This window comes from Scyliorhinus canicula, chromosome 2, assembly GCF_902713615.1.
Source record: "Scyliorhinus canicula chromosome 2, sScyCan1.1, whole genome shotgun sequence".
NCBI classification, from domain to species: domain Eukaryota; kingdom Metazoa; phylum Chordata; class Chondrichthyes; order Carcharhiniformes; family Scyliorhinidae; genus Scyliorhinus; species Scyliorhinus canicula.
Window position 1 is genome coordinate 241,013,994 of NC_052147.1, and position 27,217 is coordinate 241,041,210.

At 47.5% G+C, this 27,217-nt stretch overlaps 1 protein-coding gene across 4 annotated transcripts in view; it reads right to left on the minus strand.

Moving 5' to 3' along the window:
- The window catches only part of nckap5l (NCK-associated protein 5-like), an 837,372-nt gene that overhangs the window by 684,130 nt on the left and 126,025 nt on the right, over positions 1 to 27,217 (minus strand). For 3 of the 4 annotated variants that reach the window (XM_038789861.1, XM_038789862.1, XM_038789868.1), the window contains one exon: positions 13,149 to 13,222. In XM_038789861.1, coding sequence (XP_038645789.1) covers positions 13,149 to 13,222 — 74 coding nt within the window. Of the gene's footprint in view, positions 1 to 13,148; positions 13,229 to 27,217 lie in introns of those variants that run through there. The other variant, XM_038789866.1, reaches the window with a different exon arrangement.

A 27,217-nucleotide genomic window follows, 5' to 3' on the forward strand; every position in this document is an offset into this window, starting at 1 on the left:
TGCCTCCAATCTTGGTGTCATCGGCAAACTTCCGAACCATGCCTCCTACATTCTCATCAAAATCATTAATATATAATAAATAACAGTGGATCTAGCACCAATCCCTGAGACACACCACTGGTCACAGGTCTCCAGTTTGAAAAACAACCCTCCACAACCACCCTTTGGCTTCATTGCCAAGCCAATTTTGTATCCAATTGGCTACCTCACCCTGGATTCCGTGAGATTTAACATTTTGCAACAACCTACCATGCGGTACCTTGTCAAAGGTCTTGCTAAAGTCCATGCAGACAACGTCGACTGCACTGCCCTCATCTACCTTCTTGGTTACGCCTTCAAACAACTCAATCAAATTCGTGAGACATGACTTTCCCCTTACAAAGCCATGCTGACTTTCCCTAATTAGCCCTTGCCAGTCTAAATGCCTGTAGATCCTGTCCCTCACAATGCATTCTAACAACTTACCCATTACAGAAGTAAGACTAACCATCTGTAGTTCCCAAGCTTATTCCTACAGCCCTTCTTAAACAAAGGCACAACATTTGCTACCCTCCAATCTTCAGGCACATCTACTGTGGCTGTCGATGATTCAAATATCCCAGCTAGGCAGCTGGCAATTTCCTCCCTAGCCTCCCACAACGTCCTGGGATACATTTCACCAGTTCCTGGGGGTTTATCTATCTCGATGCACTTTAATAGCTCCAGCACCTCCTTCTCTGTAATATGTACGTTCTTCAAGACATTACTTTTTATTTCTCCAATTTCCCTATGTGATGAACGGTATTTACCTTTAATACCTTGCCCCTTTAAGAGGCTTGGAACCCTGGGGGACTCCGCCTCTGGCTACGCCCCCAGGAAACAGTATATAGGATAAGGCTCCATGTGGCTAGGATAAGGCTCCATGTGGCGAGCACACTTCTCTCGAATGCTGTCCTGTTCTCTGTATATTAAAGCCTTTGATTACCGACCTCGCTCTCGCGTCGTATTTGAGAGTGCCTCAATTTAATCTACAGACACATCAAGATGGACAGCGCTCTAAAACCGGAGAAGCTCAACCTGGACGCCAGGTCGCCGGAAGCCCCGGAAATTTTTAAATATTGGCTACGGTGTTTCGAGGACTATCTGGACTCCTCAACGACTGATGTCGACAGCACTCGCAAGCTGCACTTACTACATGGCCGGGTGGGCCACTGACTCTCCGCCGTGATCGAAACCGCTACGACCTATGAGGCGGTGGTCGAAATATTGAAGAAACGCTTCATTAAACCTACTAACGAGGTACACACCAGACATTTGCTCTCATCCTGCAGCCAGCGTTCCGGGGAAACGCTGGACGAGTTCTTGGAAAGACTCAATGCGCTCGCGAGGAACTGCAACCACAGTGACGGCAGAAGAACACAGGAACTTACATATCCGCGACGCCCTTGTGTCTGGTATCAGGTCCTCGTACATCTGGCAGCGGCTCCTAGAAGAAGGGGCAAAGGATCTCCAGGGCACGGTAACACTCGCCTCTTCTCTCAAAACGGCCCACCGTAACCTCCGTACGTACACCACGAACCTTGCGAACCCCTCTCGATCCCCTCCAGACTCGGCCACGCTACAGGCCTGTGCCACGCGACGATCCGCTCACTCCGGGGGTTCCCCATGCTATTTCTGTGGGCAAGGCCAGCACCCACGTCAGCGTTGCCCAGCCCGATCCGCGATCTGCAACGACTGCGGCAAGAAAGGGCACTTCGCGAAAGTCTGCCCGGCTGGGCCCAAAGGCCACAAACAAACCCTCACCAGGCCCAGAAATCAAGCTCCCGGTCTCACAGACCCCGCAACGCAGCCGCGCTGTGGCCGGGCACGCCCACTTCCGACGCGTCATCGACCTCATGCGAGTCATGGGAGCGGCCATCTTGGCGGCAGCCATCTTCGAAACCCGACATGTTCGACTGGCGGCGGCGGCCATCTTGTAACACCGGGCGGCCATTTTGTGAGTTCGACTCTGACGGCCCGCAACTAGGAGCGATCACACTCGATCAATCGCGGCCAAAACACCTGCGAAACTCAATGATGCGGGTGCGAATCAACGGCTATGACACTCCCTGCCTATTCGACTCTGGGAGCACGGAGAGCTTTATCCATCCAGACACGGTAAGGCGCTGCTCCCTGCCTCCCAAACTATCGCCCTCGCCTCAGGGTCTCATTTGGTTCAAATTACGGGGTATTGTGTTCGTGACCTCGCAATTCAAGGCGTTAAATACTCCCGTTTTAAACTTTACATCTTTCCTCAACTCTGCGCCCCCCTGCTGCTCTGTCTGGACTTTCAGTGCAGCCACTGGAGCCTGACACTGAAGTTCGGCGGACCCCTGCCCCCACTCACAGTATGCAGCCTGGCGACACTCAAAGTTGCGCCACCCCGCCTCTTCGCGAACCTCACTCCCGACTGTAAGCCCGTCGCCACCAAGAGTCGCCGGTACAGTACCCAAGACATGACTTTTATCAAGTCAGAGGTTCAGCGGCTACTAAAGGAGGGGGTCATAGAGGCCAGCAACAGCCCTTGGAGGGCTCAAGTATTGGTAGTCTGCTCCGGGGAAAAGCAACAAATGGTAGTGGATTATAGCCAGACCATAAACCGCTTTACACAACTCGATGCTTACCCACTTCCCCGCATAGCTGAAATGGTCACTCATATCGCCCAGTATCGGGTATTCTCCACGGTTGACCTAAAATCGGCCTATCATCAACTCCCCATCCGCTCAGAGGACCGCCCCAACACGACTTTTGAAGCAACCGGTCGGCTGTTTCACTTCCTCAGGGTCCCCTTTGGTGTTACAAACGGAGTCTCCGTTTTCCAGAGGGCGATGGATCAAATGGTGGACCAGTACGGTTTATGGGCTACCTTCTCGTACTTGGACAACGTCACCATCTGCGGCCATGACCAGCAGGACCACGACGCAAACCTGAGGACGTTCCTCCAGACTGCCCGGGCCCTCAACCTCACGTACAACAAAGAGAAATGCGTGTTCCACACAACCCAGCTAGCCATCCTCGGCTACGTCGTGGAAAACGGGGTCCTAGGCCCGGACCCCGACCGCATGCGTCCCCTTAAGGAACTCTCCCTTCCCCGTAGCCTCAAGGCACCCAAACGGTGCTTGGGGCTTTTCTCCTATTACGCCCAGTGGGTCCCCAGATATGTGAACAAAGCCCGGTAACTCATTAAGACCACGGTTTTTCCCCTGAAGGATGAGGCCCAGTCGGCTTTCGACCGTATCAAGGCCAGCATCATCAAGGCCGCCATGCACGCGGTGGACGAAGCCATTCCCTTCCAAGTAGAAAGCGACGCATCAGACGTCACCCTGGCTGCTACCCTCAACCAGGCGGCCAGACCAGTAACCTCGGAAATTCTACACTCTGCAGTCGAGAAGGAGGGAAAAGCCATAGTGGAGGCCGTGCGGCACTGGAGGCACTACCTAGCCGGTAGGAGGTTCACCCTCGTCACCGACCAACGGTCGGTCGCCTTTATGTTCGATAACGCACAACGGGGCAAAATAAAGAACGATAAATTCTGAGATGGAGAATAGAGCTCTCCACCTATACGTACGATATTAAATATCGCCCGGGGAAGCTCAACGTGTCCCCAGATGCCCTGTCTCGCGGCACATGCGCCAACGCGCAATTGGACCACCTGAGATCCATCCACGATGACCTCTGCCACCCGGGGGTCACCCGGCTTGCCCACTTCATCAAGTCCCGCAACCTACCCTACTCCACAGGGGAGGTCAAGGCCATGACTAAGGCATGCCAGATCTGTGCGGAATGCAAACCGCAATTCTATCGACCAGACAAGGCCCGCCTGATAAAGACCTCTGGGCCCTTCGAACGACTAAGCGTGGACTTCAAAGGGGCCCTCCCGTCCACCAACCGTAACATCGCGATGGGCCGAAGTCTCGCCCATGTCAGGCCTCTCCTGCCGACGTTGTTTAAACCACCTCTGTGCTGGCGGGATTGGCGGCGCGAGCGGGCCCCCAGGGTCCTGGGGGGGGGGGGCACGGGGCAACCAGACCACAGGCGGTGCCCCCACGGTGGCCTGGCCCGTGATCGGGGCCCACCGTTCGGCGGGCGGGCCAGTGCCGTGGGGGCACTCTTTTTCATCCGCCGCCGCCACGGCCTCCACCATGGCGGAGGTGGAAGAGACCCCCCCACCGCCCATGCACTGGTGGTGACGTCAGGGGCCGCTGACGCTCCGGCGCATGCGTGGACTCATGCCGACCGGCGAAGGCCTTTCGGCCAGCCCCGACGCCGGGCGGCATGGCGCCACAGCACCTTGGGGGAGGCCCGACGCCAGAGTGGTTGGCGCCACTGCGCTAAGCCGGGGCCCCCCGCCCCGCCGGGTAGGGGGGAATTTTGCCCATGGTCACTATTCCCAAAGTGATCCCTCACTAGCACTTCTGTCGTGAAAATCACACTGGACAAAATATTCACCACCACAAATCGCCTTGAAATGAAACATCCCTTGTTCATTGTAGCTGGGGACTGCAATCAAGCCAAGCTCAAGAGCGTACTACCAAGTTACCACCAACACGTCACCTGTTCCACCAAAGGCCCAAACGTCCTGGACCACTGCTACACAAATATCAAACATGCCTACCGCTCTATCGCCCGCCCACACTTTGGCAAATCTGACCACAAGGCTGTGCTCCTGCTCCCGGCTTATGAGCTAAAACTGAAGCGGGAGAATCCGTCAAAGAAAGTCGTGCATTGTTGGTCTGAGGAATCGGATGATCTCCTACGGGACTGCTTCGAGTCAGTGGACTGGTCAGTATTTAAAAACTCTGCGACCAGCCTGAACGAGTACGCCACTACAGTAGCTGACTTCAGCAGGGGGCTGTTTAGCACAGGGCTAAATCGCTGGCTTTGAAAGCAGACCAAGCAGGCCAGCAGCTCGGTTCAATTCCCGTAACAGCCTTCCCGAACAGGCGCCGGAATGTGGCGACTAGGGGCTTTTCACAGTAACTTCATTTGAAGCCTACTCGTGACAATAAGCGACTTTTCATTTCATTTCATTTCATTTCATTAGTAAGTGTGTAGAAGACTGTGTGCCAAAGAAGCAAATCCGTGTGTTTCCCACACGGAAACCCTAGATGAACGGGGATATCCACTGCTTGATGAAGTCTAGGTCGGAGGATTTCAATTCAGGCGACCCTGACCTCTATAAGAAAGCCAGATATGATCTAAAGAAATCCAAAGATGCCAAAAGACAGTACCGGACCAAGCTCGAGTCCCAGGCTAGCCACATGGACCCCCTGCAAGACATAACGGGCTACAAGATGAAGACATGTAAAATCGCCGGCTCCAATGCACCCCTCCCTGATGAGTTCAATGCATTCTATGCATGCTTCGAGCAAGAGGTCAGCAAGAGCGAACCCTCCATCCCAGAAGCCTCGGATGAACTTGTATCCGAGGTCACCATTGCAGACGTCAGAGCAGTCTTCTTGAAGGTCAACCCACGGAAAGCCATTGGCCCGGATGGGGTACCCGGACGAGCACTCAGGTCTTGCATGGATCAGCTAGTGGGGGTATTCGCAGACACCTTCAACCTCTCTTTACAAAAATCTAAGGTCTCTATCTGCTTCAAGAAGACGACCATCACCCTGTACCAAAAAAAAGCCAAGTAGTGTGCCTCAATAACTATCGTCCAGTGGCTCTGACATCCAACGTCATGAATTGCTTCGAAAGGTTAGTCATGGCACGAATCAACTCCAGCCTCCCAGATTGCCTTGATCCACTACAGTTTGCCTACCGCTGCAACAGGTCCACAGCAGACACCATCTCCATGGCCCTGCAGTCTACCCTGGAACAACTAGATAGCAAAGACACCTATGTCAGGCTCCTATTTATCGACTACAGCTCAGCCTTCAACACCATCATTCCTACGAATCTCATCTCCAATCTCCGTGGCCTTGGCCTTGGCTCCTCTCTCTGTGACTGGATCCTGAACTTTCTAACCCACAGGCCACAATCAGTAAGGATAGGCAACAACACGTCCTCCACGATCATCCTCAACACCTGTGCCCCACAAGGCTGTGTCCTCAGCCCCCAGTCCTCAGTCTTAGAATCCACGTAGAATGGAACGGACTACTGCAAAGAAGTATACCGACAACTCAACAACCAGGAACACTACAGACAGTTACCCGCAGACCCAACCAAGGAACACATCCACCAACTCAACAGACTGATCAGGACCTTGGATCCAGACCTTCAGAGCACCCTACGTGCTCTCATCCCACGTAATCCCCGCATTGGAGATCTCTACTGCCTCCCGAAAATACACAAGGCCAACACACCAGGCCATCCTATCGTTTCAGGCAATGGGACCCTGTGTGAGAACCTCTCTGGCCACATCGAGGGCATCTTGAAACCCATCGTACAAGGTACACCCAGCTTCTGTCGCGACACGACGGACTTCCTACAGAAACTCAGCACCCATGGACCAGTTGAACCAGGAACATTCCTCGTCACAATGGACGGCTCGGCACTCTACACCAGCATCCCCCATGACGACGGCATTGCTGCAACAGCCTCAGTCCTCAACACTGACAACTGCCAGTCTCCAGACGCAATTCTGCAACTCATCCGCTTCATTCTAGATCACAACGTCTTCACCTTTGACAACAAATTCTTCACCCAGATGCATGGAACAGCCATGGGGACCAAATGTGCACCTCAATATGCCAACATCTTCATGCACAAGTTTGAACAAGACTTCCTCACCACACAGGACCTGCAACCGATGTTATACACCAGATACATCGATGACATTTTTTTCCTTTGGACCCACAGCGAAGAATCACTGAAACGACTACACGATGAGATCAATAAACTCCATCCCACCATCAGACTCACCATGGACTATTCGCCAAATTCTGTTGCATTCTTGGACACGCTCATCTCCATCAAGGACGGTCACCTTAGCACTTTGCTTTACCCCAAGCCCACAGACAACCTCACGATGCTCCACTTCTCCGGTTTTCACCCGAAACACATTACAGAAGCCATCCCCTATGGACAAGCCCTCCGTATACACAGGATCTGCTCAGACGAGGAGGAGCGTAACAGACACCTACAGATGCTGAAAGATGCTCTCGTACGAACGGGATATGGCGCTCGACTCATCGATCGACAGTTCCAACGCGCCACAGCTAAAAACCGCACCGACCTCCTCAGAAGACACACATGGGACACCACTGACAGAGCACCCTTCGTCGTCCAGTACTTTCCTGGGGCGGAGAAACTACGACATCTTCTTCGCAGCCTTCAACACATCATCAATGAAAATGAACATCTTGCCAAGTTCATCCCCACACCCCCACTACTTGCCTTCAAACAACCGCGCAACCTCAAACAAACCATTGTTTGCAGCAAATTACCCAGCCTTCAGAACAGCGACCACGACACCACACAACCCTGCCAGGGCAATCTCTGCAAGACATGCCAGATCATCGACTCGGATACCACCATTACACGTGGTAACACCACCCACCAGGTACGCGGCACATACTCGTGCAACTCAACCAATGTAGTCTACCTCTTACGCTGCAGGAAAGGATGTCCTGAAGCGTGGTACATTGGCGAGACCATGCAGACACTGCGACAACGAATGAACGGGCATCGTGCAACAATCACCAGGCAGGAATGTTCCCTTCCAGTCGGGGAACACTTCAGCAGTCAAGGGCATTCAGCCTCTGATCTCCGGGTAAGTGTTCTCCAAGGCGGTCTTCAGGACACGCGACAACGCAGAATTGCCGAGCAAAAACTTATAGCTAAGTTCCGCACGCATGAGTGCGGCCTCAACCGGGATCTTGGATTCATGTCGCATTACATTTACCTCCCACCATCTGGCCTGGACTTGCAAAATCCTACCAACTGTTCGGGCTTGAGACAATTTACACCATTTTAACCTGTGATTATCCCTCTCCCTGGATCTGTAATGGTTTGATTACCTGCAAATGCCTGCATTCCTAGCATTGTCCAGCATCTCTGACTTTGTCTATATAAATGTTTCTGGAACATACCTCGCCATTCACCTGAGGAAGGAGCTGCGCTCCGAAAGCTCGTGTTTGAATCAAACCTGTTGGACTTTAACCTGGTGTTGTAAGACTTCTTAATGTAAATGAATGATGGGAGGGATGAGAACATTTGTTTGTGAAAAGGGCTGATAGAAAATGCAATTGACAGAAACAATGGTAGAATTCATAGTTGGTGAATGGAATTGGCTACAGCACATAAGGAGACCATTCAGCCTGCCAAGGTCATGCTCTCTGCAGGAGCAATCCAGCTAGTCCCATTCCTCTTCCCTTCCCCCATTGTCCTGCAAATACTCTCTCTCCATTTAGTTATCCAATTCCCTTTTGAAAGTCTTGGTTGGGTCTTCCTCCACCAGCATTTTAGGCAGTGCATTCCAGATTATCATCACTCAGGTGAAACAGACGTATGCAAGATTTAATACTGACAGCAAGACCTGATTTTGGGATTCCCACCCCCATTTCTGAATTGCCTATCTTTCTGGCTTCATTCCACAGGACTGCATTATAGACACCTGCGATTTTCAGGGATTCAGGTACATTTTGGTCAGCAGAGTGACTCATGGTACCTCAGAGGAGATGTGAATCATGGGGAGACTCGTCTTCATTTTGGAACCTTTTGACAGGCAAGGTCAAAAGGTGTTACTAGCTTCAAATATAATCAAATTGGTGTACGATAATTTAAATATGCTTTAATACACACTTTATTGATTGAGTTATGTTAAGAAAAGGCAAATGACCATTACATTTGTAAGCATTGTGGAAGTGTTCAGATGCATTAGAGTACTTTATCCCATGGATGAATGTATCTTCTATATTCACCAATATTTATATTCTGACATTAGCATGTCAGTATTCCCCCATGATCTTTTCTTTTATTGAGCCTTTGAAAAAGCTGATGAGGTGACTTTCTTCTTAGATTGACAGACCAACCATCGGTGAGCCTCCGAAACAGTGGAACAGAGACTTAGGATGCCTATCAGTCATATACAGAAAAGGAGTGAAGTCAGACTGAATGAAGGTGGGACTTCTAAGCTGCCCACCTGGGCATCTACCCACCTGTGTTCCCATCACAGGCCCGCTTCCATAGGTAGCAACCCCAAATCCAACTGAGCTCCAGTACACAGCCATGAAAATAGCTTGAGTTATCACTGCCAGGCAGGAGTCAGGAATGAAATGTTGGGAATTGGTCTGACTCGCAATTCCCACCACAAAGATAAAAATATGGCCCTCCCTGTTCAAGAGATTTTCTTCATGTTACTTTTGGTTATTTTATCATTCGTTTCAACCCCTTCAACAGTGGGAACCATTTCCCTCTATCAAATCTGTTTGGCTCCCTCGTAATCGTGAATGCCTCTATCAAATTTCCTCTCAAAATTCTCTGCTCTAAAGAAAATAATCTCTGCTTCTCGAATCTATCCAAGTAATTGATGCTCCTAACCCCAGGAACCAAGCTTGTAAACCTCTTCTGTACATTCCCTGAGGCTTTCATGTCCTTCCTCATCTGTGTTGCCCACAAATGGACACAATACACAGGTTATGGCTAAACCAGAGCTTTTTAGCATTTCATTATTACCTCCTTACATTTATATTCTATGTCTTTATTTATAAAGCCCAGAATTCCAATGTTTTAAATTGTTTTCTCAACCAGTCCTGCCACGTTCCATGATTTGTGTGCATAAGAACATAAGAACTAGGAGCAAGAGTAGGCTACCTGGCCCCTCGAGCCTGCTCCGCCATTCAATGAGATCATGGCTGATCTTTTGTGGACTCAGCTCCACTTTCCGGCCCGAACACCATAACCCTTAATCCCTTTATTCTTCATAATCCCTTTATTCTTCACGACACATACAGGTCTCTATCTCCGTCCACCCTCTTTAGAACTGTATCTGCTAGTTTACATTGTCTTTCCTTATTCTTCCTCCTAAAATATAGCAGTTTGCACTTCTCTGCGTTAAATGTAATCTGATACGTGTCCTCCCATTCTACCAGCCTATTGATGTCCTCTTCCTGTTTGTTACCATTCATTTTGCTGTTCACTACACTTCCAAGTTTTTCAAATGCATAATAATTTTTCAAAGGCAGGTAGATAAATATTTAAATGAGTGAAATTTAAAAGAACATTTTCAAGAAAGTAGATTATTTGCATATCATTAGTCTTTACGACTTAGCGATTTTCCATTTATTTAACTGGTATGCTATTAATTTCTTAGCAACAGTTATGTTGAGCAGTATTGCTATGAATTCTTGATTTCCCATAAGCTAGAAAATACTTGATTGATAATTAATTTGTAATCAATCACCAAATATGGCTGGATCATCTCTAAATCTACCATCACGTCCATTCCACAATTAAGCTTAACTTTGCCTTGGATTTTTGCAGTGATAGAGAGCATCTTCATTATTGTAAAGATGGTGGAAACCAGAAGCCCCATTCCCAAACATGGCAAATACCATTTAAATGAAGGCAGGAATGGGCCCAGGTCATGATTTTTTTGTCTCATGCACATTTCATGGGAACAGCTTCCCAAAGAAATCAGCAGCTGTCCCCGCTCATGTACGATTTGGTGTGAGATATGTCTGAAACCCTATGTGTACAGAGTACACCTGTTCGGAGCAGGTCTGAACTGTGTGGATTTTTTTCAGAGGCAGGGTGCCTTTTCACCGTTGGGGGAGGTAAAGTGCCATTTGGGGGAGGTCAGGATCCGCTTGGGGAGGTCAAGTGCTTTTGGGAGAGAAATGGTGGTCTTTGGGATTCAAAAATGTAGGCATAAATGTGCACAAAATGTGCATAAACCAATTGGAACTGTGACATTATTGGAACTATCAAAACAACTGCCGAAAGTGTCAGGATGACTTGTCAAGAGGAGCTGTAAAACAATTCTCAAAAGGTAGCTGTCAAACTGTCATGACATTTAAAACTCCTGCCCTTTAAATATTTGAAAATACTGCCTGAAGTCTTAAAAAATTGCTTGCTGATTCTTTAAATAAGCCTTAAGGCTACTATTACTGTATTAGTATTGCATGATTGATTTTGCAACCATTATCACAGTTTGATGATAGCTCCACATGATTGTGGATGCTTTGAACAGGCTCTATGAAGTCCAGTGCTTGTTTTTGTAAGAGATTATGCAATTAACTTAAATATTTGCTATTATGAGGGATAATGTAGTTGAAGGAATGTAAATGTAGTGAATGGAATTTTAATGAATTAGAGTTTATTTTAAATAGAAACTGCATTACTCATTTGGAACTTTATTTTAGCAAGGATTCTGATGTCTGTGCATGGTGGATATTAAGTGAGTTAGCATAGTAGGTGTAAGGGTAAAAGGATGGTGTCATGAGTTGTCACTAGGTTGGCATGGGGGTTATAGAGGGCCAAGTTGGTGGGACGGTGTATAGATTTACATGGAGTGTATGAGCAACCATTAAACTCGGCAGAGGGGCATTGGGTGGCATGTAATATATGAGGGGCCATGAGAGGTGGGCAGATGGTAATAGGTTGGCATGGAGGTTATGAGGGGCTATAGGGGTTGGAAGCAAGGGAATTGGTTAGTATGGAAGTTATGAGGGGCTATATGTTTGGTAGTGGGCATGAGAAACTATAGGGGATGGATGGGGGCATGAGATGTCTTTGGTTGTCATTAATGTGACTTGGCGAATGTGTGAGACGGCAAGGGGTGTGAGATGTGAGGGCTGTTTATCATTTTTCTGTGTTTTTTGTTAAAGCTTCAATATAGTGCAGGTGCACCAAGGCAGGCCTTATGCCCAGCCCATCTCCGCACCTGGCATCCTCCACACTCATTCTGGGCTTGCCAGGTCCAAATCTCAGAGAATTATGCCACCAGAAAATGAAAATCTGACCATTTGGGCCATTTTCTCCTGAGTTGGGTTTTAGGAGCTAGGGAATGTCATGACTCTGCTCCCAGTGATAAAACAGGCCTCAGTCTAAGTGTGGCTCTGAGATCATCCAGGGAACAGGAGATCTAAATTCTTCTTCTCCACGACAAACTAATTCCTTAAACCACATTCCACCAATCCTCATCTTGGACATCAAATATGAAGAACTAATACACCATTTCATGCCCAATATAAAGGGCATCTATTCTGCTGCACGTGACACCTCAAAGGATGGCACGGTGGCACAATGGTTAGCACTGCTGCCTCACAGAACCAGGGACCCGGGTTTGATTCTGACCTTGGGTGACTGTGTGGAGTTTGTACTTTCTCCCCATGTCTGCGTGGTTTTCCTGCCACAGTCCAAAGATGTGCAGATTAGGTGATTGGCAGTGCTAAATTGGTACTAGGTGAGATTACAGGGATAGATGGGGGTTCGGGTCTAGGTGGGTGCTTTTTGGAGGGTCGTGCAGACTCGATGCACTGTAGGGATTCTATGAAGCTCCTCCTGCATTCAACACTTGCCTCCCTATTTCCATCATCTAACATCTACAAATCATGCAGGCCCACATTCTCATATATACCTCAGGAAAAGGCCCTGTCCTTGCCAATTTTCCCAAAACTCTTGTGACCCAGAAATTTGACTTAAAATCTATTATGAACCTTCTTCCATAATCTGCACCTAATCTATGTTCCTGTGCACATTATTTTGTCTTCTCTTATGCCCCCTTCTCACATTTGTTGTTTTTGTTCTTGGTTTAATTTTTACTCAGTATCCTTGTGAAGTATTCAGTGATGTCTCCTTAAATCACAGAATCATAGAATTTACAGTGCAGAAGGAGGCCATTTGGCCCACCGAGTCTGTACCAGCCCTTGGAAAGAGCACCGCACTAAAGCCCACACATCCACCCTACCCCATAACCCAGTAACCATACCTAACCTTTTTTTTGGACACTAAGGGCAATTTCAGTGTGGCGAATGCACCTAACCTGCACATCTTTGGACTGTGGGAGGAAACCGGAGCACCCGGAGGAAACCCGCGCAGACACAGGGCGAATGTGCAGACTCTGCACAGACAGTGGGCCAAGCCAGGAATCAAACCTGGGACCCTGGAGTTTTGAATCAACTGTGCTAACCACTGTGCTGCCCTAATGTAATGGTAAGATGCGTGCTTCTGGTACTCACCGCTGGACATTGCTTTGTGATTCTTCCAACTGTTTCAGTAACTCTTGTATATATTTATTTGAATCCATGTAACCCTGCAATAAAATTAAAACAATTTTCCTTAGAATAATGAAACTACCACTTTAAACAAATAACTCAAGTTGACAAGAGTGTCATTCCTAGTTGTTGATCTCCCTCCACTCGTCTTTAAAGCAGTGGAGGAGGTTTGGGGCACCAGTTGTGCTTTATGAATTAGACAGCTGGAAGCTTGCTTTAATTAGAAATAGAAACAATTGTCACTCCGCAAGGTAGAACTCCTCAATCATTAACTGGACTAAGAGTTGATTTAATTCAATACACGCAATATTAGGCAAATTAGAGTAGAAGCCTGTTGTGCTATATTCATATATCAGCAATTTAATTCACTACCATGCTCTGACATTGAGCTCTCTGTTCAGCCTGTGCTCCAATGAAGCTTCCACTTCTGGTTCAACACTGAGTTCAACAAACTCTGTTCCCATTTTGTTTCCTTTTCTTTGCATGTTTCGGATTTTCTCTTGTTTTTGCTTTCGACAAGTGACAAATCTGCTCAAGGCACACCTCTTGTTGCTTTTCTTGCCTCATCATTACTCCCTTCGGCCTTCTGTAATTTCATTGCTCCTGTCCTTCACTCTGTCACAGACCTTCTCTTTTGTTCTTTCTTCTACCCTCCCTGCTTTAACTTGCTTAAAACCTGGCCCATCTCCAACTTTCCCCAGTTCTGATTAAAGGTCATCGACCTGAAACAAAACGTTGTTTCTCGCTCCACAGATTCTGCCAGACCAACTGAGTATTTCCAGCATTTTCTGTTTTCATTTTATATATCAACATTTGCTGACTTTTACATTACTGAAAGTAATACATTCAGAATGGACATTGATGCTAAGCTTTGATCCCTTTAAAACATAAAACATAAATTCATTTGTTTGCTGTTTTGACAGAGGCTATCCTATCATTTTAAATAGGTTAACACCTCCAGTAAAATAATAAATATATGTAATGCAAACATGTTAATTTCCATATAATTTCACACAGCATAATTTCCTGGTCTTAATGACTTTAATTTATGAAATGAAAATGTAACACCATTAACCAAATTGCATCAATATTCATGTTTTGAGCTGATCACAACATCTGTACTACTGAACAAAGAATCATTCTGCTACTCCAAAAAAATTATTAATTCATATGTGCGTGATGTTAATGTATATCAGTCAAGCAATGTCATACAACTGGATCTTGATTCACAAGATGAATGAGAAAACTACTTATAAGGAAAGCAGCATTTCTCATTCCCTGAGTGAAGGTTTTATCTGAATCACATTGTTTGTCTCTGAAGGAAACAACTCCAAATGGCAGACGCTGTGCAGAGTTACACACAATGGGTGAGATTCAGCGACCCTGGAACCGGGCGCAACGGGTGAATCATGCGAGAGTCCCAAATCGGGCTCAGCACCGGGCAAGATCCAGATCTGAATATTTAAATAAGCCTGACAGTCAGTTAAATACCCGGGCGGGATTCTCCCCTACCCGACGGGGCGGGGGGTCCTGCCGTGACCGCCTGGCATGAACCACTCCGGCATCGGGGCCACGTTGAGGGGCTAGGCCCACGTCAGAGTGGTTGGCGCTCCGCCGGCTGGCGTGGACGGCCTTTGGCGCCACACCAGCTGGGGCCGAAAGGACTTCGCCGGCCGGTGTAAGTCCGCGCATGCGCCAGAGCATCAGCGGCTGCTGACGTCATCCCCACGCATGCGCAGGAGAGGGGGTCACTTCTGCCTCCGCCATGGTGAAGACCATGGCGAAGGCGGAAGGAAAAGAGTGCCCCCACGGCACAGGCCCGCCGGCCGATCGGTGGGCCCCGATCGTGGGCCAGGCCACCGTGGGGGCAACCCCGGGGCCAGATCGCCCCACGCCCCCCCCAGGATCCCGGAACCCGCCCGCGCCGCCAGTCATGTAGGTGTTTCGATTCCCGCCGGCGGGAGAGGCTTGACAGCGGCGGGACTTCGGCCCATCGTGGGCCGGAGAATCGCGGGGGGGGGCCCGCCGACTGGCGCGGCGCAATTCCCGCCTCCGCTGAATCTCTGGTGGCGGAGAATACGGGACACGGCGGGGGCGGGATTGATGCCAGGCCCCGCGACTCTCCGACCCGGAAATGTAGATTCACCCAGTGCCCGTGCAGTGCCTGGGAGACATTGCCAGGGCGCCCCTTAGTTACTGGCCCACACAAATGTGGACCAGGCATAAAGGCACCTCGGGGGTATTACAGGCTATTGTAGACCCCTGGGTGGTCAAGTACAAGAAGGGGTGGTACCCTGGCACTCCCCAGCCACCTGGGCCCTTGGCACAGCCAGCCCAGATGGCATTGCCAGTGTGCAGGGGCACTGCCAGTGTGACCTGGGGCCAGGTTGGTATTGCCAGGGATCAGGCCTGGGGAGGACTTGCCAAGTAGGGAAAGGGTTGTGGGGGGTTCCCTTGCACCTCCCCAAGGATCGGGGGTTGAGGGGAGGGGCAATAAAGTGGGGGAGGCCTGAAAAGGGCAGGGGTGGGAGGAGAACATTGGGACTGCCAGTCGAAATGGCCTACGAATCTTTGAGGAATCGCCCCAGCAGGAAATCCCTCTAAGCACGGCCTTGGCGAACAGAAATTCTCGAAGGCCGAGACAAGGCAAAGTGCCATTGGATAGTGGAATGATTCTTGGTGCTGCAGTCACTGAGAAATATCCTGCTAAATGCGTTGTTCAGCAGACTTTAACATCTGTCAGCTCATGCCCAACATTTCTCTCTCCGCAGACACTGCTAGGACATGATATGTAGTTTAAGATGGTTATGCTGAAGTTCACTAACATCCGACCTCTCGATATAGCCAACCACACATTTTCTTAGGTAACAACCTCATTTTCTATGTTAGACGCTGCCAGACCTGTTGGGTTTATCCAGAATTTTCTGTTTTAATTTACCATTTAGACAAACTTGCCAGAGCCACATTATTCAGTCCAGTTTATCACTAAAGCTCTGCGTTTACTGCTGGTTTATTATTCCAACAAAATTTTGTACATTTATTATATTAATGGGATGTTATTAAATATGATGCTAAGACTGAACTTGGTCCCATCAATTAGCCAGCATCATTCAAACCAACATTCTATGTAGATTAGATCATAAATTGCATTACACACAGATCACAACAATTGGCGCAGTTATTTGCTCTAGATGATGCTTTGAGCAGAAGTGATGACTCTGGTTAACACCTCTAACATAGAAAATGAGGTTGTTACCTCAGAAAATGTGTGGTTGGCTATATCGAGAGGTGGAATGTTAGTAAACTTCAGCATAACCACCTTAAACTACCTATCATGTCCTGAGTTTATAGGATGGTGGGGAACATATGGTGGGGACTTCTGCCCCTCAGGAAGTCTCACTTTGGAGAGCTGCAAGCCAAACTGATTGGCTGGAAGCTCAGCAGACCCTGCAGACCCTACAGCAACAGCTTTCCAATGGCTGGATGAAGAACTGCACCATAAGGACTGAGACTATATCCAGGAACTTGACAAAAAGGTAAGCGTTGGCATCCCAGGATGGGAAAATAGGTATAGACTGGAGGATAGCCCACACAGCTGCACCTTCCAGGAAGCACTTGAGAACAAAGAGACAGACTTATAAAAAAATAACTGTAACTAGGAAAACCTTGTAGAGCCATGAAAATAAACTATCTGATTCTCACGTTTGAAACTGCCTCAACCTGTCAATCAACCTGTGTGGGTGGCACGGTGTCGCAGTGATTAGCACTGCTCCCTCAGTGCCAGGGACCGGAGTTCGATTCCAGCCTTTTGTGATTGTCTGTGTGGAATTTGCACGTTCTCCCCTTGTCTGCGTAGGATTCATATAATTAACATAGAATTTACAGTGCAGAAGACCATTCGGCCCATCGAGTCTGCATCAGCCCTTGGAAAGGGCACCCTACCCAAGCCTACACATCCACCCTATCCACATAACCCCACCCAACCTTTTGGACTCTAAGGGCAATTTAGCAAGGCCAACCCACCTAATCTGCACATCTTTGGGCTGTGGGAAGAAACCGGAGCACCCGGAGGAAACCCACGCAGACATGGGGAGAACGTGCAGACTCCACACAGACAGTGACACAAGCCGGGAATTGAACCTGGGACCCTGAGCTGTGAAGCAACTCTGCTAACCACTGTGCTATCGTGCTGCCCTCTACTATGCTGCCGTGCTGCCCTCCACTATGCTACCGAGCTACAGTGCTGCCCTCAGGCTGCTCCTGCTTCCTCCCACACTCCAAAGATGTGCAGGTTGGTGTGATTACAGGGATAGGACGGTGGAGTGGTACTCGATAAGGTGCACTTTTGGAGTCGGTGCAGACTCGCTGGACTGAATGGCCTCCTTCTGCACTGTAAGGGTTCTAAGAAGCTTTCAGCAGGCAATGGAGTGTGAAATTGAATGTAAACAATCCAGTTAAAAGCTTTCAGCTCTGCACACTCACCCATGGCCACATCAGGAGCCCCTAGATCCCAGATCTCTGCCAGGAACATTAGAGAGACCCCGATCCACATACTTACCCTCTAGTCGCGAGAGGATCCCCAGTATTGAAGCCCGGCTCTTTAGTGTTCGATTGTTGACAGTTGTCTCTATGGTGCTGATGCTCCTAGAGTTCAGGCACAAAATTTGCTTGTCATGCTATGCACTGATCATCCTCTGAGACATGGCATGTGTGTCCTTGAGGAGGCATTTGAGAGTTGAGGAGTGTGAAGTGCTATCACAACTAACACGGCTAATTCCTCATTTGAAGTAGGCTTCAGCCGTGAAGCTAGGGGCTAATCACAGTCAATAGGAGTAAAATTGAATTTCAGGATAGAAGGCACAGCAGGGCTCTGTCATGGAAGTATATGGTAGGACAGACAGGCTGCATTTGTGGTTGCTCCAGTTATGACTCCCCACAATATTAAATGATGGCTTGAAGGACTCACAGATGCAAAGCATCCTACCTAAAATGATTCAACCCCCTGACTAAACACAAGCCCCCCCGAGCACTGGGGCAGCAGCTTCAGATCCTTGAACTGCATGCTGGAAAATAGAAATGGCTCATTTCCCCTCAGAAGCCATCGCACCAACTTCACGTTTTTAAAAAGGATAACTAAACAACGGCCGCATGATTTCTCGCTGGCTAGTCTGGTAATTTTCAGGAGGCCACTGCATTCGAATTCAATCTGAATGAGATTGAAATCAATGTAAATAAGGATTAATGATATTCTCGTCATTTTGGGGCGATATCCGGAACTCTCTATCGGGAGCGGATCGGGTGAATTGCAACCCGGTGCAATTCTCAATTTTGGCCTTTCTCGATATTCACCTCATAAGCCCCGATCCGCATTGGGCGGAACATGGTTAGTTAAATTGTGTGTGATGCGTCTCTGTGTTTAAGATTTGCACATGAAGATCACTTCCTTTATAAAAAAAAAATCCCTCACACATAATTCACGGGGCTGGTTTAGCTCACTGGGCTAAATCGTTGGCTTTTAAAGCAGACCAACAGCATGGTTCGATTACCGTACCAGCCTCCCTGGACAGGCGCCGGAATGTGGCGACTAGGGGCTTTTCATAGTAACTTCTACTCGTGACAATAAGCAATTTTCTTTTTTATTCATTTCTAAATACAAACAACTATCAGAATAATGTATTTTTGATACTCATGTTAATATTACCCTGAGGCTGAATTCACCTTTGGGCATCAGCTGTACAGATGCTGTCAAAGGCTTATGTTAGGAAAGTAGAACCTTTATAATGATGCAAATTTACATTACTACAGTGTTATATCAATAAAACAAAACATCACCTTCTGCCAGCTCTTGTAGGCATGTTTGTCACCTATTTGTATTTAATGAAGAATGTTTTTAATTGTAACATGCTCGTTAAAAGGAAAAAAATGAGGGACAAGGAACATCTGTTTTGGTGCACGAGGCTTATGAATTAGTGCAACCTCATTTACAATATTTTCTTAAAATGGAAAAGATCATCATGGGTAGAAGAAACATTTAAATTTTGAACTTTATTCTGGATATTTAAAATGTTGTCAGCAGCTTTAAAGGCTTCATTATAAATTATATCTCAGCACTAATCTGAATAAGGCACGCTGTGAGTTGCCAGAATATTCCTTAATTCTCACATATGTGACCTGATTTTATCCCTCTCAAATGGAAATACAATCGAAAGCTGCAGGCTCCCAGGAGTGCATCAGTCCCTGGGTAATGGTGGCTGTTTTCCCCAGCACTTACCCTGAAGTCTTCTGGATCTTCAGTGACATGGGCACGACTCCCCAATGGGTGCGACAGACACTCAGACATCCCCCTGATAGAGATCTCTGCATTCTTTAATGTCAACCTCATTTTTCTCTGAAGCAGTTCAGTATGATTAAGTTACCTGAAGAATTTCCATACATAAATAAAGCCAAAGAAATATTTTATGAATTTGCCCTTCTTCATTTTGGTCCAACCTCCCTTGCTACCCCATGCAATGCACATCCCCCTGATTGAGAAGATGCATTCATGGAGAAGATAGGTAAGGGCATGAGGCAGAAAGGAATAGGATGAATTGTTGACCAAGTGAGCTGGAAGTAATCAGAGTAGTAGGAGGTTTGTGTGAGGCACAGACACCGAAATGATGGTCAGAATGGTCTTGTGTGCTGCAAATTAAATGTATCGGTAATTTGATGATACACATGCTGTCACACCTCTGCTGCTGCTGCTCCAAACTAGCTGTTCAGAAGCACAAATTATTAGCAATGGCTTATCTACTTTGTAATTTTCTCTCATACTTTTGAGAAAATCTTATCCCCTGCCTGCACTGCTAGGTTCAGCAACTCGCCAAACTGAAAATCATATTGAAGAACCTGCACAGCTCCAATATTATGGTTGAGTGCATCAATGTGCGAATGCACTCTGACACCAACTTGTATAATTTCAGAATCCTCAATGGAAGATTGCAAAAATGGCATTTATGAAATAAGCCAGAAACATGTATCTGAGGGTAAGGTTCAATTCCAGATCAGTTTAAATGAATTGCCAAGGCTGCTAGAGGATCAGCTTTGCTTTAAGTAAGAAAATAGTAATGGGAAAATTAATAGGATTTAAAGGAAACAAATCTCCAGGACCTGATGGCTTCCACCAGAGAGAATTAGAAGAAATAGGGAAACACTTGAAAATGCTTCAATTCTAATTTTTCCCAGCTCTTTAGATTCCGGAAATATCGCTGTTGATTAGACAATTGTGTAAGTCACTCCGTTAACTAACAAGGAAGAGAGTAAGAAACTAGGTAACTGCAGCCCTGTCAGCTTATAATCAGTTAGAGGAGAGGTAATGGATTGGTGATTAATTGGGAGATTCAAGACAGAGATTGGTGGTAAATGGAATATTCTACAATTGGTAGAACGTGACAAGTTGTGTTCCTTAGGGATCTGTACTGGAGCCTTATCTTTTCATATGTGTCAAAGACTTAGATGAAGGAATAGAGAGTTGCATATCCACATTTGAAAATGACACAGAGTTAGGAAGGATCGGGCAATATTTAATGGAGGAGACCTAATACCTTCCACAAAACATACCATGGGGAGGGCATTAAATTTCACCCATAGCAAGTTGTATGAATTAAATCAAGTTACAAAGCCATTGAGGAATTAAAAGAAACACTGACTTTCATTTATATAGCACCTTTTGCAACCACTAGAGTGTCAACGCTGATTTTTGTGCTCAAGTCCTGAAACTTTGTCACGGGCGAAAGTGCTTCCAACTGAGCCAGGGCTGAACCTTAACTGAAACACAACTTTTGCAAATTGTATTCAACGTGGGGAAGTTTGTGGTCACTCAGTTTTCATCCAAGGAAGCAAATCAGAATCGTTTCTTCACAGCGAGAATTTTCATTGATACAAAATGTATTAAAAAGGGAAATAGAATTTTGGCTTTTCTCTCAAGGCGTTTGGAATACAAAATTAAGGGAGCAATGCCTCAGTGTACAAAGCCATGGTAACGGGCTGTGGGAGGGGGGGGGGGGGGGGTGCGGGGGGTGGAAATGCTGCTGATAGCTGTAGAATCATACCAAGCATGAGTTGCTACCTTCAGAAGAAGAAGGGTAGGAAGAAACATTTCCTGATGAAAGTCATAATCAAATATCTGTAGAAAACACTTGTTTTTGGAATTAATTCTGCACAATAGTGATCAGCACTGAAGGGCCATGGCTCTTAACAAATATTGTTCAGTGTAATGGGAGGGTAGGTAAGCTTGCATGGATGAGTGGTCTCTATGGTAACAAAAGAAAGGCACTTTAAACAGTTATAGTGTTAAAGGAAAGCTGAGCAAGTGAAAAGGTGAGCAATTCATTTTTATTTGGTGCCTCAGTTTCATCTTAAGTAGATTCTGAGAAAGAAGTAAATGTGTGCCCTTAGCCTGTGAACCAGTACAAACATATTGAGGTGCCCAGGTAATTTGTCAAACTCACACTGATAAATTGTAATGTCCAAACTGTAGCTAAATTAAAAATTAATCCTGAGGATTTGTTTATAGCCATTTCGACCGCTTCTGTTGTTTGGCACAGACATATTGAAGTAGATTTTGACTTTGTGTGATAGTGTGGAAAGAGTGCTAGCAAGACGCAAACCACATTACGCCTCTGCCATTTTTTATTGCATTGAGCTCAATGGAAATAAAAACTAGGAGAGACATAAAGTAGGCTGTCAACTTGCTTTTACCTCTTTAACAATTTTGCACAAAGCCAATGGGCGGGATTCCCCGCTCCCGGGACTAAGTACCCGCACTGTCGTGAATGCTGTCGCGTTTCACGACGGCGTGAACAGGGCCCGGGCACGACCTATTCTGGCCCCCATAGGGGCCAGCACAGCCACTCCAGCGTCCTTACTGGGCACCAAATGGGCGCCGCGCCAACCCGCGCATGTGCAGTTGGGGCAGCTCATTCCTGCGTGTGCGCAGTTGGGCCGTGCCATCCTGCGCATGTGCGGGGAACTTCTTACATGTGCCGGCCCCTCACCAACATGGCGCCGGTATTCTGGGGCCGGCCGCGGAAGGAGGTAGGCCCACCGATCGGTGGGCCCCGATCGCGGGCCAGACCCCATCGGAGGCCCCCCCCCCGGTGAAGGAGCCCCCCCTACTCCCCCGACAGGCTGCCCCCCAGCGTTCCCACACAGTTCCCGCCGGCAGCGACCAGGGCTGGACCGCGCCAGCGGGAACCTGTCGTGTCAGAGCAGCCGCTCGGCCCATCCGGGCCGGAGAATCGCCGCTCACCTTTTGCGGTGATTCTCCGAGCGGCCCGGCATTATTCTCGCCGCGCTGGTTTCGGGGGGGAGAATTGCGCGCGGGTGTCGGGGCGGTGTGGCGCGACTCGCGCGGCACCCCGGCGATTCCCCCACCCGGCGTGGGGTGGGGGGGGCCCATTAAATTTTTTTTGCATCTAATGTGTATGAGAAATAGTCAAAGAAGTCAGAGGCACTCAATTCAAGCAATGCATTTTAAAACTAGTCGTGAAGTCAGAAAGTAAAAAAAATGTTAATGAAAACTATTTTTGGAAAAGCAGTTTGATTGTCAATTCCTGGCACGGATGAGTATTTTTTAGGTTTAATCAATTTTATATAAATCACAAGAAAAACAGAAGTTTTGATTACTTTTACAGCTTACATGTAACAGATGTTGCCACAGCAACATAAACAGTTAATAACAGGCGCACATGACAGCAGAAATTCATGGCAGCAAAGTCTTAACATGCCCATCAACGTCAATGTTGGATCATGCAAATATAGTGGCCATTGAAGTTAAGTATGCTATCTCCACAATATAATGATATTGCTCAGAATAAAATTCTATCCCTATGCACATTTACATACGTGTGAATGTATGTCATAAGTTGAAGGTGAGCAGTACGAGAAAAAAGTGATCAGTTCATATTTATTGAGTCCTTCAGTTTTACCTTCAGTAGATTCTATCTGCTTTGATAGGAGCAGTGCATTCAATGTTTACTATGCTTGCATGGCTTATAGCGGTCCTAAATCTCAAACCACAAACTATTACAAACTGCAACACGAATTTGATTGTGCATCAGTATTATTATTTTGGTTTGGTTTTATATATGTCCAAAGTAACTACCAGAAATTTCCATGGACCTTCTAATACATCTTTATTGGAAATTTGGAGACCATTCGGCCCTTCGAGTTTGCACCAACGCTCTAGAAGAACACCCCATGTAGGCACTCCCCCGCCCTATCCCCGTAACCCCCCTAACCTGCTCATCTTTGGACTGTGGGAGGAAACCAAAGCACCCGGAGGAAACCCATGGAGACACGGGGGGAGCGTGCAACCTCCACATATGCAGTCACCCAGGAGAAGAATTGAACCAGGATCCCTTGAGCTGTGAGGCAGTAGCGCTATCCACTGTGCCACCGTGCCACCCAGAGAAGCCCCGAGAAAATTCTCAGCCAAAAGCTGTGATAAATTTATGCAACATTAATCAGTGGTTTGCACTGAGTGCTGAATTTGGGTGCATTTGAGTGCTATAGTGAGAGTTTGGTGACTGAGGGAGTTAGGTGAGGAGGGATCAAGGTGCTCCTTTCATTTCATATTCTCAAAGAGCGAGATGGGAGCCGGGAGTTTAGAGAGGGCAGCTGACTGGTTGCAGGGTCTGAGGGCGGTGTTCCAGTTGGTCCACAGTGCAGCTGTATTCTGTAAGGTAAGAGGGGATGGAGGCTAGGACAGTTGCATGCTCCTCCTGCAGGATGTGGGTGGTGAGGGATACCACCGGTGTCCTCGCTGACTATCCCTAACTCCTCAGAGACCGTGTTAGGGAACTGGAGCTGGAGCTGGATGAACTTCAGATCATCCGGGAGGCAGAGGGGGTAATATAGAAGAGTTACAGGGAGGTAGCCACACCCAAGTTACAGGACAAGAGTAGCTGGGTTACAGTCAGGGGAAAGAAAACGAACGGGCAGACAGTGCAGGGATCCCTCGTGGCCGTTCCCCTTCAAAACAAGCATACCGTTTTGGATGCCGTTGGGGGGGATGTCCCACCGGGGGAAGGCCCTAGCAGCCAGGTCTCTGGCACTGAGTCTGGCTCTGGGGCTCAGAAGAGAAGGGGGGAGAATACAAAAGCAATAGTGATAGGAGATTCAATGGTTAGGGGAATAGATAGGAGATTCTATGGTCGCGAGCGAGACTCCCGAAAGGTATGTTGCCTCCCGGGTGCCAGGACCAGGAATGTCTCGGATCGTGTCTTCAGGATCCTTAAGGGAGAGGGTGAGCAGCCAGAGGTCGTGATGCACATTGGTACCAATAACATAGGTAGGAAAAGGGGTGTGGATGTAATAAACAAATTCAGGGAGTTAGGCTGGAAGTTAAAAGGCAGGACAGACAGAGTTGTCATCTCTGGTTTGTTGCCGGTGCCACGTGACAGCGAGGCTAGGAATAGGGAGAGAGTGCAGTTGAACATGTGGCTGCAGGAATGGTGTAGGAGGGAGGGTTTCAGGTATTTGGATAATTGGAGCGCATTCTGGGGAAGGTGGGACATGTACAAGCAGGACGGGTTGCATCCGAACCAGAGGGGCACCAATATCCTGGCAGGGAGGTTTTCTAGTACTCTTTGGGAGGGTTTAAACTAATTTGGCACGGGAATGGGAACCGGACTTGTAGTCCAGCAACTAAGGTAGCCGATATTCAGGGTGTCAAAGCGTGTAGTGAGGCAGTGGGGAAGGTAACACTGACAAAGGAGAGTACTTGCAGGCAAGGAGATGGGTTGAAATGTGTATACTTCAACGCAAGAAGCATCAGGAATAAGGTGGGTGAACTTAAGGCATGGATCGTTACTTGGGACTACGATGTAGTGGCCATCACAGAAACCTGGATACAAGAGGGGCAGAAATGGTTGTTGGAGGTTCCCAGTTATAGATGTTTCAATAAGATTAGGGAGGGTGATAAAAGAGGTGGGGGTGTTGCATTATTAATTAGAGATAGTATAACAGCTGCAGAAAGGCAGTTCGAGGAGGATCTGCCTACTGAGGTAGTATGGGTTGAAGTCAGAAATAGGAAAGGAGCAGTCACCTTGTTGCGAGTTTTCTATAGGCCCCCCCAATAGCAGCAGAGATGTGGAGGAACAGATTGGGAAACCGATTTTGGAAAGGTGCAGAAGTCACAGGATAGTAGTCATGGCTGACTTCAACTTCCCAAATATTGAGTGGAAACTCTTTAGATCAAATAGTTTGAATGGGGTGGTGTTTGTGCAGTGTGTCCAGGAAGCTTTTCTAACACAGTATGTAGATTGTCTGACCAGAGGGGAGGCCATATTGGATTTGGTACTTGGTAATGAACCAGGGCAAGTGATAGATTTGTCAGTCTATCACTTTTTGAGATAGTGAGCACAATTCTGTGACTTTCCGTTTAGTTATGGAGAGGGACAAATGCGTGCAACAGGGCAAGGTTTACAATTGGGGGAAGGGTAAATACGATGCTGTCAGACAAGAACTGAAGTGCATAAGTTGGGAACATAGGCTGTCAGGGAATGACACAATTGAAATGTGGAACTTGTTCAAGGAACATATACTATGTGTCCTTGATATGATGTCCCTGTCAGGCAGGGAAGAGATGGTCGAGTGAGGGCACCATGGTTGACAAGGGAGGTTGAATGTCTTGTTAAGAGGAAGAAGGAGACTTATGTAAGGCTGAGGAAACAAGGTTCAGACAGGGCGCTTGTGGAATACAAGATAACCAGGAGGGAACTTAAAGGGATTAGGAGAGCTAAGAGAGGGCATGAAAAATCGTTGGCGGGTAGAATCAAGGAAAACCTCAAGGCCTTTTACACATGTGAGAAATATGAGAATGACTAGAGCGAGGGTGGGTCCGATCAAGGACATAGTGGGAGATTGTGTATTGAGTCAGAAGAGATAGGAGAGGTCTTGAACGAGTACTTTTCTTCAGTATTTACGAATGAGAGGGGCCATATTGTTGGAGAGGACAGTGTGAAACAGACTGGTAAGCTCGAGGAGATATTTGTTAGGAAGGAAGATGTGTTGGGCATTTTGAAAAACCTGAGGATAGACAAGTCCCCCGGGCCTGACGGGATATATCCAAGGATTCTATCGGAATCAAGAGATGAAATCGCAGAGCCGTTGGCAATGATCTTTTTGTCCTCACTGTCAACAGGAGTGGTACCAGGGGATTGGAGAGTGGCGAATGTCATGCCCCTGTTCAAAAAAGGGAATCGGGATAACCCTGGGAATTAGAGGCCAGTTAGTCTTACTTCGGTGGTAGGCAAAGTAATGGAAAGGGTACTGAGGGATAGGATTTCTGAGCATCTGGAAAGACACTGCTTGATTAGGGGATAGTCAGCATGGATTTGTGAGGGGTAGGTCTTGCCTCACAAGTCTTATTGAATTCTTTGAGGAGGTGACCAAGCACGTGGATGAAGGTAAAGCAGTGGATGTGGTGTACATGGATTTTAGTAAGGCATTTGATATGGTAGGCTTATGCAGAAAGTAAGGAGGCATGGGATAGTGGGAAATTTGGCCAGTTGGATGACAAACTGGCTAACCGATAGAAGTCAGAGAGTGGTGGTGGATGGCAAATATTCAGCCTGAAGCCCAGTTACCAGTGGCATACCACAGGGATCAATTCTGGGTCCTCTGCTGTTTGTGATTTTCATTAATGACTTGGAAGAGGGAGCTGAAGGGTGGGTCAGTAAATTTGCAGACGATACGATGATTGGTGGAGTTGTGGATAGCGAGGAGGGCTGTTGTCGGCTGCAAAGAGACATAGATAGGATGCAGAGCTGGGCTGAGAAGTGGCAGATGGAGTTTAACCCTGACAAGTGTGAGGTTGTCCATTTTAGAAAGGACAAATATGAATGCGGAATACAGGGTTAAAAGTAGGGTTCTTGGCAATGTGGAGGAGCAGAGAGATTTTGTGGTCTATGTTCCTAGATCTTTGAAAGTTGCCACTCAAGTGGATAGAGCTGCGAAGAAGGCCTATGGTGTGCCAGCGTTCATTAGCAGAG